Source organism: Ctenopharyngodon idella, chromosome 9 (assembly GCF_019924925.1).
Source record: "Ctenopharyngodon idella isolate HZGC_01 chromosome 9, HZGC01, whole genome shotgun sequence".
NCBI classification, from domain to species: domain Eukaryota; kingdom Metazoa; phylum Chordata; class Actinopteri; order Cypriniformes; family Xenocyprididae; genus Ctenopharyngodon; species Ctenopharyngodon idella.
The window spans coordinates 24,434,315-24,445,831 of NC_067228.1; the positions used below are offsets into that span (position 1 = coordinate 24,434,315).

Here is an 11,517-nt window from a genome sequence, read left to right on the forward strand (position 1 = left end):
CATGAATTGAACATAACAGGTTAACTATACAGTGCTGTTCCTGATTTACAACAAATCTTCAAAATGCTTACATTTAAATGTCAACACTGTAAATCACACCACAGTCAGATATATAGATTATATAATAACAAAACTGAATATAACATTATTGTGAGGGTATATTAGTATGTTATAAAATGCAATGTTTAAGTTTCTTGATGAACTTTTTGTCCACAGGGACACCGATCACATACATTCCAATCACAGATGCATTCACAGATATAAAATATATAAAAGACTGAACTCATATTAGCATTAATATTTACACATTTGTATTCTGTATAAACTATACTTATTAAAGTGTTTTGGGATTGTTGAGTCTCTGCCCCATCAAGTCCACACTTTTTCCTGGAGGCCCTTATGAAAGTAGCCTGGTGACGGGGCACAGACTGGAAGTCTATTAATAGCCATGACAGCAGCAGCTGTGGAGTAACATCGCAACTTCTCAGTCACTATGGTTAGCCTGGGGAACAGGAAGAACTATGGGGGTTGCAGTAACAGAGATCTTATGTGGTATCACATGTATTTGATGACACAGTTTTATTACTTTGATTTCCCAGGTGCAGTGTAAGAGTTTATGACAGAAGAAAAACAAATTAAGAACATTTCATCATTGAAAGGATGATGTGATATGTCTAAAATATGAAGCCCTCCTCGCATGATGGCATAATTTTTTATAAAGCTGAAGGCATTTAAAGGCAAAATTATGAGATGAAACACATTTCACATACGCACGTTTTCTAATTAAACTCATATTAATCTGGGCATCATTTAGCATTATCATTAATGCTATTAAAAGAAAGTAGCACATATTTCAGGATGGTCACCAACACAGATTTATAAAACTCATTATTTTATTTTCTTGCTTGAACTCAAAATGTCACAAGATTAATCATGATTAGGTTGTAATTTCTGTTTAATAAAGCAAAAACTAAATGGGGAAATTCTTTTATCATTTCGACCCCAACCTGTATTTGAAGAGTCCATTTGAAACTGAATAACACTGGGCACCATTATCTTTCATTGTATGGACAAAAAGCACAGGGACATTTAAAAAAAAAAAAAAAAAAAATCTTCTTTTCTGTTCCACAGAAGAAGTCTGGAATGCATGAAGGTGAGTAAATACTGACAGAATTTTCATTTTTGGGTGGTTGGGAATCATATTTTAACATGATCATATTAACTTTTAAAAATATATAAAGTATAAAACATTTTCATAACTTAATGGGAACTTTAGGAAAACATTCTTAGAACATATTTTTGTTTGCTGCAGATAGGGCCTCTATCATTACTTTGAAGACAATATGTCATGATTAAATCTAATTTCAGATTAAAATAATATTTCGAATAGAAGACAGTGGCTAAAAAGGGGAGTATCCTCTTATTTTTGCAAAGGTGAAAACTAAAGATTGGAATTAATGTTGAAAAGAAAATGACCTTCATAAATTATCATAAATCATAAATACATCCGAATTTAAATGGCGAACCTTTCATACTGAACATTTTAAATAAGCACAAAAACTCATAGAATTACCAGTGCAGTATTACTGTGGTACAAGAGCTTTTCCTGGAAAGCAGAATAACTGTAAACCCTAACACTCAAAATAATGAATTGGTTTGAGTAGGACAAACTTAAATTAAACAAATTACTTCAGTCAAATTAACTTTTAGCATTATCTTTTTCTTTCAAGTTCACAGAACTGATATAATTTAAGTAAACTGAACTGTTTTATTGTTTTGAGTTTTATTAACTTATTTCTTTTAATTCAGACAAACTTAATTTTAACTGAAACCGGGCTGGGATTTCTATTTCCCAGCATGCTTTGCCCATGGCACTTGAAAGGGAGAGTAAATGCTAAAATTAAGTGTATATATAATGTTTTTTTGTTTTTGTTTTTTGTGCAAGATTAATGTTAATTGGGAGATTTAGTAGTGATTAATGTTTTGTTAGGGTAATTTAGAAGAGTTTCTGTTAATGTTGGTGGGACAAGTGGTGCATGTGGCTTGGTTTGAAAGCAAGTATGTTAAATACTTTATATTGCTTCACTCGTTCAGCAAGTGCTATAACATGCTACTGTTAACATGTTAGCAAGTTAGCATTTCTGAATTAGCTTGTTATATAGCTAGCTAGTTTTACACCAATAAAAACGTTCACAATGAGGTTACATGATATTTTTAAGTTAAATGCATGAGTGTACTCAAACATTTTAAGTTAAAAACAATTAAAATGTATGAGTACGAAATAAAAATCTGCCAGTTCTGCTTATTTAAACTTTGAATTTCTTAACTTAAAAATTTTGAGGCAACTGATACACAAACTTATTCGGGTTTACAGCACATTCTACATGGCGTGACCTGTGCCACCTCATGCCCCATCCATTTGCTTCACCCAGCTGCTGGAAACCAGACCTCATGACAGCTGAGGAAGCAAGGTTTAGAAAAGAGAGACACAAGTGGGGCCAATGTGTGGGGTGATAACAGTGACAGAAAAATGTGGGTGGGGGCAAATGGGGTGGTACACTATATATAACCCAGCTTTGCCGCTTGACCCTCATTCTACCACACAGCCCTAAGCGACCCAGCATTTGCACACCGTACAAACCTTAGAGGCCCAGTCATGAGCAAAACATATTCAACTTCTGCCGAGACGGCTTCCTCCTACCGCCGTACCTTCGGCTCTGGTCTGAGCTCCTCCATTTTCGCTGGCCGTGGTTCTGCTGGGTCCTCTCGTATGTCTTCCAGAGTTTATGAGGTGAGCAAGAGCTCCGCTTCTCCCATTTATTCCAGCCACCGCGTATCCAGCTCTTCCTTGGGTGGTGGCTCAATGGTCCGTTCCTATGCCGGTCTTGGCGAGAAGCTGGACTTCAATCTGGCCGACGCCATGAACCAGGACTTCCTCAATACACGCACTAATGAGAAGGCAGAGCTGCAACATCTCAATGACCGTTTTGCCAGCTACATCGAGAAGGTGCGCTTCCTGGAGCAGCAGAACCAAGCGTTGACGGTGGAGATTGAGCGTATGCGGGGCCGCGAGCCCACGCGTATCGCAGAGATGTATGAAGAGGAGATGAGAGAACTACGCAGACAGGTGGACGCACTGACCAATCAGAGGTCTCGTGTTGAGATAGAGAGAGACAACCTGGCCGATGACCTACAGAAACTAAAACAGAGGTGAGAGCTTCAAGAAATATTTAGGACTATGCATCTTTTGCTTTTTGTAAAAGTTTCGATTCAATCAGATTGTTTACTCTGAATTTAAATTTGAAAAATTATTTTACTAAATGTACACTGCCCGGACAAAAAAAAAAAAAAGTCACTGTTTGGATTTAAATAGGCAAATGCATAAGAGCCTATAATTGGATTATTAATACAGTGATTATTAAGTTTCTAGCATGTTATTTGTTTGGCAACAGTTCTCTTAACCCTAACTGATGGAGTGTGTAGCTTCTTTTATTTCTTAAACAACCATGTAGGAAGACAAATCTTGGCCATATTCCAGGATGACAATGTCAAGATTCACCAGCTGCAGGGTTAAAATTGTGAAAGAATGGTTCAGAGAGCATGAAGAACTATTTACACACATGAATTGGCACCTTAGATCCAGACCTTAAATTCATTGAAAGTTTTTGGGATGTGCTGGAGTAGACTTTACAGAGTGCTTGACTCTTGCACTGTCAATACAAGATCTTGACCAAAAATTGATGCACCTTTTGATGGAAATAATACATTTTGGTCAAGATCTTGTATTGACAATGCAAGAGTCAAGCACTCTGTAAAGTCTACTCCAGCACATCCTAAAAAGACCATTCTTTCACAATTTGAGCCTGATGAATCTTGACATTGTCATCCTGGAATATGGCCATGATGTGTCTTCCTATAGTACGTTTCTTTAAGAAATGAAAAGCTACACACTCCATCAATTAGGGTTAGAAGAACTGTTGCCAAACATATAACATGTTAGAAACATAATAATCACTGTAATTATGATCCAAACATAGACTCTTAATCATTTGTCTATTTAAATACAAAGTCTAGATTGACAGCTTTATGTTCATCTTTCTTGAAGTTTGAGGTATTGCCAGGCTAACAGAGAACTGTGGGTAACGTTCTGGCAGGTTCTCTGAAAGTAATGAACAAACATTCTTCCAGTAACATTAATAGAACATAATTTAACGTTCGCATAACCAAGAAAAAAACATTTTGAACGTTAAGAGAACATTCAGAAATAATGTTTTCATAACTTAATGAGAATGTTACCAAAACATTCTTAGAACTTTTTGTAAGTTGCACAGGATATATTGTAGGATATCCAGACAGTAAATAGAAATATGTAAAGTAAAAGTGTATCTCTTACAGTACTAGTGTTGTGTCGAAGTGATTTGGTTTATTTCCCTCAGAGTACATAATTCCACACTTTATGGAGGCATAGTGACATTTATTATATAATATGTGGGGCCTGGAAGAAGCCACACAGTGTAAAACTGGAAGTCATAACAGTGCTCGTAACTCATGCATGTCATTGAGTTGTGAATTTGGGAAAGGACATTTATGATACATCTACTTACAATTTCTAACTACTAAAATTCTCCCCAAAACATTCTAAAACAACATAATGAGCATGAATTTTGAAAGAAATGCTTTAAAATACCCTTGGTTTTATGCCATCATGGCCAGATTTCTAAAACACAAGCAGTAGACATGAAACACAGAGATGACACAGGAAAGACAGGGGTCAGGACCTCCTCAGACATTAAAGACAACAAACTTATGTCGAGGTATATGGTAACCCCAAGTAGCAACCACCAGTGTAACTCATGTAAGTGTATGATGTTGGAAAGAGTATAAGTGTTATTTCTATTTGCAAAAGCACCCAGGGTCCTATTACAGATTGCTCAGATTAGACTGCTATTATTAGCCTCTTCAATACACCCCCCAGCACTGCAGAGAATGCACATCCCTAAAAATAACCCTTATCTTGCTCATAGTGTGTTTCGGTCTGTCTGAGCGCATTGCATTCAAGGGCCCCACAGAAACCACACCATGTTATCAGCACTAATGATAACTGTTTAAAGCCTACCAACAGCAATTCCTATGCACAGATATTGTTTAAAGTGAACCTGATGGTGTGCTGACCCATAGAGATTATATAGAACTCATTATATGATTTGCAGCTACAGCTGGCTATCCAGCTATATATATGAAAAAAACAACTAAAACATTATGGGTATTGAAGCTCCCCATTACTTTCTAGTGCCCATAGAGCCTTCAACTTTGGCATGGTATGATTTACGGCTCAACTCCTTTTATCTCTCAGATGCCAAGTGGCTGCCAACAATTACATTCATGAAACAGGATATGTGCCACATTAACAACATACCTCTTTCAAACGAATGTCAGGGACATTTACATTCAACCTGAGCTACGTGTAACTCCAAGCAGTATGTGAGAATATAATGTTCCGTCTTGATCTCTGTGCATGAAGGGATAACAACTTCACAAGCCGCTCTCAGCATACCTCAAAGACTGAGAGGGCATGAAGGACACCTTGGCCATTATACAAGCTCTATTTCTGGCCATGTAGGAATTCCTGAATAGCAAATTACAATATACGTCATTAAAAATCATCTTAATTAAACTTTAAAGACTTAACAGGCTAGTTAGAGCACTAAATATGTTTTGTTAAGTCATATTTACTTCATATATTACTTCATATTTGTCTTCCACAGACTTCAAGAGGAGATCCACCAGAAAGAAGAAGCTGAGAACAACCTCTCTGCTTTTAGAGCTGTATGTTCTTTAAATCATCTTTAGTTTATAGTAAAATTTTGTATGAGAATGTTACCTTTAGTGACACATAGAGTGTGATTTGAAACACCAGAATTTAAGCCTCTTTTGCATTGTTTAACATGTGGGTTTAACATGAAAGACATACACATATAAATACAAAGCAATTCAATTTGATGAATGACAATGACTGAATTATTCCACAATTGTTGTGCTCTCTGTAGGATGTAGATGCTGCCACTCTGTCCAGGCTGGACCTGGAAAGACGTATCGAGGGCCTTCATGAAGAGATTGCATTCCTCAAGAAAGTCCATGAGGAGGTTTGTATACATCTAAAGTTACATTCCTCAACATTTTCCACGACTGTACGTGACTAACTGTTCATCTCTCTCTCTGCGACCTCCCTCGCTCTCATACCAACACGTCCACTGACCTTTTACTCACGAGGCTCTGAAGTCAAGTTCTTTAAATGCACTCTCTGCTTTTTATTTGACATGTACGGATAAAATGGTCACATGTGGGTCTGTGTGTGTGTCAGCTGCACACTGACAGTGAGGGGGCAGTGTAAAGCTGTGCAACAGATGCATCCCTATAATTAAACAGAGACAGATTCTCTGAGACACAGCTGTGAGTAGGGTGGTGGAAAAAGAAAAAGGCCTTACAAGGCCTCACAGTCCTACAATTACAACAGAGATAAAAAATAATTACAGCTACACTCTTCAAAATAAAGGTTCCAAAAGGGGGGTTTCACAGCAATGCCATAGAAGAACCTTTTTGGGTTCCCCAAAGAACCTTTCAGTGAACACTTCTTAAAAGAACCATTTTCTTAGTGTGAAGAAGATTTTAATCATCTGAAAGATCTCAGAAGATTCTTATTTGGCATCTATGAAGAACTTTTGACATTCATGGATCCTTTCCATTGCACAATCACTTCTTTATAGTGGAAAAAGGTTCTTTACACTTTAAAAAAACTGAAGGTTCATTGGGGAACCAAATATTGTTCTTCTATGGCATCGCTGTGAAAACCTCATTTCGTAACCTTTATTTTGAAGAGTGTATAAAGAACTTTTTGTGCTGTGGAAAGGTTTCATGGATATTAAAGGTTCAATGCCAATAAAGAACCTTTATTTGTAAGAGTGTATGTTTTATAGTCTCATTCATTAATGGGTTCCATAGAATAAAGTCACTTTTTTAATCATTCCTCCAATGCAAATAAACAGTTTACATTATGGTTGGATTGCTGCTTCACTCTCAGAATGACATTAACTTTCTTTATACTCCAACCAAGCCTCAACTTTTAAAGTAAAAAAACAATATAAAAAAGTGCATTCTGAAGCCATGTCTCTGTGTTTACCTTTTCCTTTAGGAGATCCGCGAGCTGCAAAACCAGATGCAGGAGAGTCAGGTGCAGATCCAAATGGACATGTCCAAGCCTGACCTGACCGCCGCCCTGAGGGACATCCGCCTGCAGTACGAGGGTATTGCTGCCAAGAATATCTCAGAGGCTGAGGAATGGTATAAGTCTAAGGTCTGTATCAGAGATTTTAGAAATATGCAGACATACAATTCAAAGGCTATGTATCTAGCCTGAAAGTAGCCAGGAGTTTGAGCTAAACTATTTTGTTCCAACCACAGGTGTCAGATCTGAACCAGGCAGTAAACAAGAATAATGACGCTCTCAGACAAGCCAAGCTGGAGACCATGGAGTTCCGTCACCAGATCCAGTCCTACACTTGTGAGATTGACTCTCTCAAGGGCACCGTAAGTCCTTAAAATCACCATGAAAACAAAACTGACCATACTTTTTGTTATGAAATATTGTGGTATTTATTATAAATGATTTATCCATACACTGTACATTTGTACCTGTCACTCAAATGAGATCAACCAATAGTAAACCACAATGATCCAATCAATTCCCAATAGACAAAATCAAGTTCCGCCCTACATTTTTTCTTGTGCAGGAAGCCATTTCACTTGGATATACGTCACAATAGTGAAGAAAAGACAACTTCTGTTTCATGCCAACTTTAGATGGGCTCTAAGCCAAATTGTCATTTTCCAGCCAAAATAAATATTAGCTCAGCCTCTGCACACTGAACTTACTAATTATGAAGGCTATAATATGTTTCCCCAGGTGCTCCATAAGTAAATTTAATTCAGTAAAGAGCCAACAGTAATGGCCCACTGTATCGCTAGAAATCTACTGAATTCATCCTCAGTTTTTATTATTACTCCACTCAGTTCATCTCAACTCCGGTTTTTCTTTTCCTTCTGTACACCAGTTTCACTCATACCTACTTGTTGTCCTTTCTTTCTCTCATCTTCTTGTCATTCTGTCTGTAGAATGAGTCTCTGATGAGGCAAATGAGGGAGATGGAGGAACGGTTGGGTCGTGAGGCCGGAGGTTATCAGGACACCATTGCTCGTCTTGAGAGTGAGATCACAAAAATGAAGGATGAGATGGCTCGCCACCTCCGTGAGTACCAGGATCTGCTGAATGTTAAGATGGCACTTGATGTGGAGATCGCCACCTACAGGAAGCTTCTGGAAGGAGAGGAGAGCAGGTAAGAGATAGAAGGTATTTGGACAGGTTTTGCTTATTGTTTTAACTGATATAAAAAAACATTATTTCATATTATTATTATTTACCTTGTTTTCAGAATCTCTCTCCCTGTGCAGTCCTTTTCTTCCTTGAATTTCAGAGGTGAGTTTGTTACAAGAGAAACTAGCCTACTTTCACACTCCTTAAAGGGATAGTTCACCCAAAATTGACAATTCTGTAATCATTTACTTGCCATCATGTCATTCAAAACATACATGACCATTTCTTTAGCGAAGTTTTAAAGAACTTTTTTCATTTCAACTTACCTAACCCTAACCTAACAATCTGCTAATACTCTAATGAGAGTTAGTTGGCATGTAGTTGCAAATTAATGAGAGTTAGTTGACATGTTACATGTCAATGTCATAAAACTTAAAAGGTTTAAGTTGCAAACATTATTTTGTAGAGTTCTGTTGACCTAATAATGTTAATCATTACATCAACTTAATATCGTTTGTAATTTAAACTCAATTTTTTTTTTTTTTTTAATTAGGTTGTAGTAACAAGAAATTGTATTGATAACTTTGAAAATTAGGCAGTGGATTTCTAGTTCCCAGCATGCTTTGCATAGGACTGGATAAGGAGAATAAATGTTGAAATTAAGTGCTAATTTATTTATTTTTAGTGAGGGGAAAAGACCTGTTAGTGTTTAATGCTGTTATTTTTAACTTTTAAAAGAGTTAATGTAATGTTGAAGTTTTTGTGGTTACCATTGTGCTAAAGAGTAAATACATGAAGGTAAACACTACATTGACTCTATAAGCAATAACTATGCTAATGCCAGTGACAAGTAAGATCTTATTTGTTCATTAAATATACATGTTAAATAAGTTATGTTAGCATGTGTTATGATAGCTGTTGATTTGAACTGAAATTGATAAGATTAATTGGTTCCAGGGCCAACTCTGGTAGTTGGAGTGACTTAATTTTTTTAATCTTTAGTGTTCCACAGTATAAAGATAGTCATACAGGTTTAAAGGAACATGAGGGTAAGTAAATGATGACAGAATTTAAATTTTTGGATGAGCTATCCCTTTAATAATAAAGCTTGTTGAGCAAAACTGTCTTTTTCATCCACAAGGGGGGGCAAAGCCATTGTATTTTTTCATTTTAACACCCAAGTCTCATTGTGCTTTGTTGTGTTTTGAGTACATCAACTGAAGATGAAATCAATAATTCAGTATTTATGTATTTACTATGTGAGGCTGAGTTTAATGATGCCGAGATTATGAATTGTGTTGCCATAGAGACCAGCCCCGAGCAGCACCACCAGCAACAACAGAGAGCATCTGAAGTCCACTCTAAGAAAACAGTTCTGATCAAGACCATTGAGACCCGGGATGGCGAGGTAACATACATACACAAACAAACATTTGCTAAAAGGCTAGACTTATTATGTCATTAATTGAATTTAAAGACTGTCCAATCTCAAAAACATGTGTTATATACATAAACACGCACATATATACTGAATATAAGCGTACATATAATCGTTATCATCCAAATAATTTTCTATTTTACTCTAGAGTAGGACGGCTAGTGAGGGCATGAGCGCCCTCAGTGCTCAGTGTGTAAGTTCAGCCATGGCTCATTTGTTTCTATAGTCCGTTTCCCAAACACTTTCCCAAGAAAATGCTGTTCCCTATTAACCAGCACTGGGTTGCACTGCAAAATCCCCAAATTCTCATGTGAATCACTGTTAATATCTGTTTTCTGCTCTGCTGAATATCACAGAGTGTTTCTGCACAGCACATATGGAGAACTTCATTTATGAAAGCCCAGTATTGATTTGCAGCAGGAAAAGGGCTATTTTAACTTAAAGAAAAGCCTCTGTTTCTTATTATGGAGTATCACTTTTTTTAAGCACCTTTGTGTTTTCCCAGCATTCATGTGCAGCATGTGAATCATCTGTATCCTATCCAGACGCCCTCTCTCTAATCATTCCATTTTTTTTCACTCCCTTCAGGTCGTCAGTGAGTCCACACAGCACCAGCAGGACATCATGTAAAGCCAATGAAACAGATCAAATTTCATTAGAATCCCTTTCCCTAACTTAGCTACATTTTCACCGATGGCCTCAGGCTTTTTATGCGCACGCCCAGTATTATCATGACCCATTACTGCATGTGTGGATGACGCACAAAGACAAAAGGAAAGTGAGCTGAAGAACGAGAGGGAGAACGAGCGAAATGGCGCGATACACATACTGTCTGGAGTGTAAGTGGAGTCTGAAAGTGGCCAGTTGATCTCAGAGTTTCTGTTTATATGAATGTATGCGTGCATGTGTGGTTGGGTCATTAATGGGAAAATCTGAGACACTGTTCCACCTCTACAAAAACAATAAACAGTATTTCCCTCCTATAAAATTGAAGGCTTCTGTGCTTTTGTATTAATCACATAGTATGAAGTACAACACATAGTATGAAGTGACTTATGCCAGTTTGTGTGCAGACAACAACACTCAGTAGTATGGCCTGGTTACAAAAAAAAAAGGTATTGAACATTTCCACTATTATTGCGCATGCAAAAAGGTTAACACACACTGACCTTTTGTCAATCCAGAAATATTAAATAACCTTTTCTGCAAAACACATTTTTGAACAAAAATATAAATGTAAAATATAAAACCAGCCAAAATTGTAATTAATAAAATACATAAAATTACAAATTATGATCTAAGATCTGAGGTGAATTAGCCCTATCATCGTCACTTTCATATAATGGTCAACCAAAATGATATTCAAACTCACAAGTGTTGGGGAAAGTTACTTTTAAAGGGTTAGTTCACCCAAAAATGAAAATTCTGTCATTTATTACTTACCCTCATGCCGTTCCACACCCGGAAGACCTTCGTTAATCTTCGGAACACAAATTAAGATATTTTAGTTGAAATCCATTGGCTCCGTGAGGCCTTCATAGGGAGCAATGACATTTCCTCTCTCAAGATCCATAAAGATACTAAAAACATATTTAAATCAGTTCATGTGAGTACAGTGGTTCAATATTAATATTATAAAGCGACGAGAATATTTTTGGTGTGCCAAAAAAAACAAAATAACGACTTATTTAGTGATGGCCGATTTCAAAAC

The 11,517-nt window shown here is 36.8% G+C and overlaps 1 protein-coding gene across 3 annotated transcripts; it reads left to right on the forward strand.

The window, feature by feature from the left end:
* Window positions 1-2,579: 2,579 nt before the first annotated feature.
* On the forward strand, window positions 2,580-10,794 carry desma (desmin a). 3 transcript variants are annotated; one of them, XM_051905398.1, is made up of 10 exons: window positions 2,580-3,210; window positions 5,766-5,826; window positions 6,048-6,143; window positions 7,190-7,351; window positions 7,459-7,584; window positions 8,170-8,390; window positions 8,487-8,530; window positions 9,676-9,776; window positions 9,955-9,999; window positions 10,395-10,794. In XM_051905398.1, exons 1-10 carry the CDS (start codon window positions 2,657-2,659, stop codon window positions 10,434-10,436), a joined length of 1,452 nt encoding a protein of 483 aa, XP_051761358.1. In that variant the 5' UTR covers window positions 2,580-2,656; the 3' UTR covers window positions 10,437-10,794. The 3 variants fall into 3 exon arrangements, with proteins under 3 accessions (XP_051761358.1, XP_051761360.1, XP_051761359.1); XM_051905400.1 differs by having other exon boundaries at window positions 9,960-9,999; XM_051905399.1 differs by lacking the exon at window positions 9,955-9,999.
* Window positions 10,795-11,517: the final 723 nt, after the last annotated feature.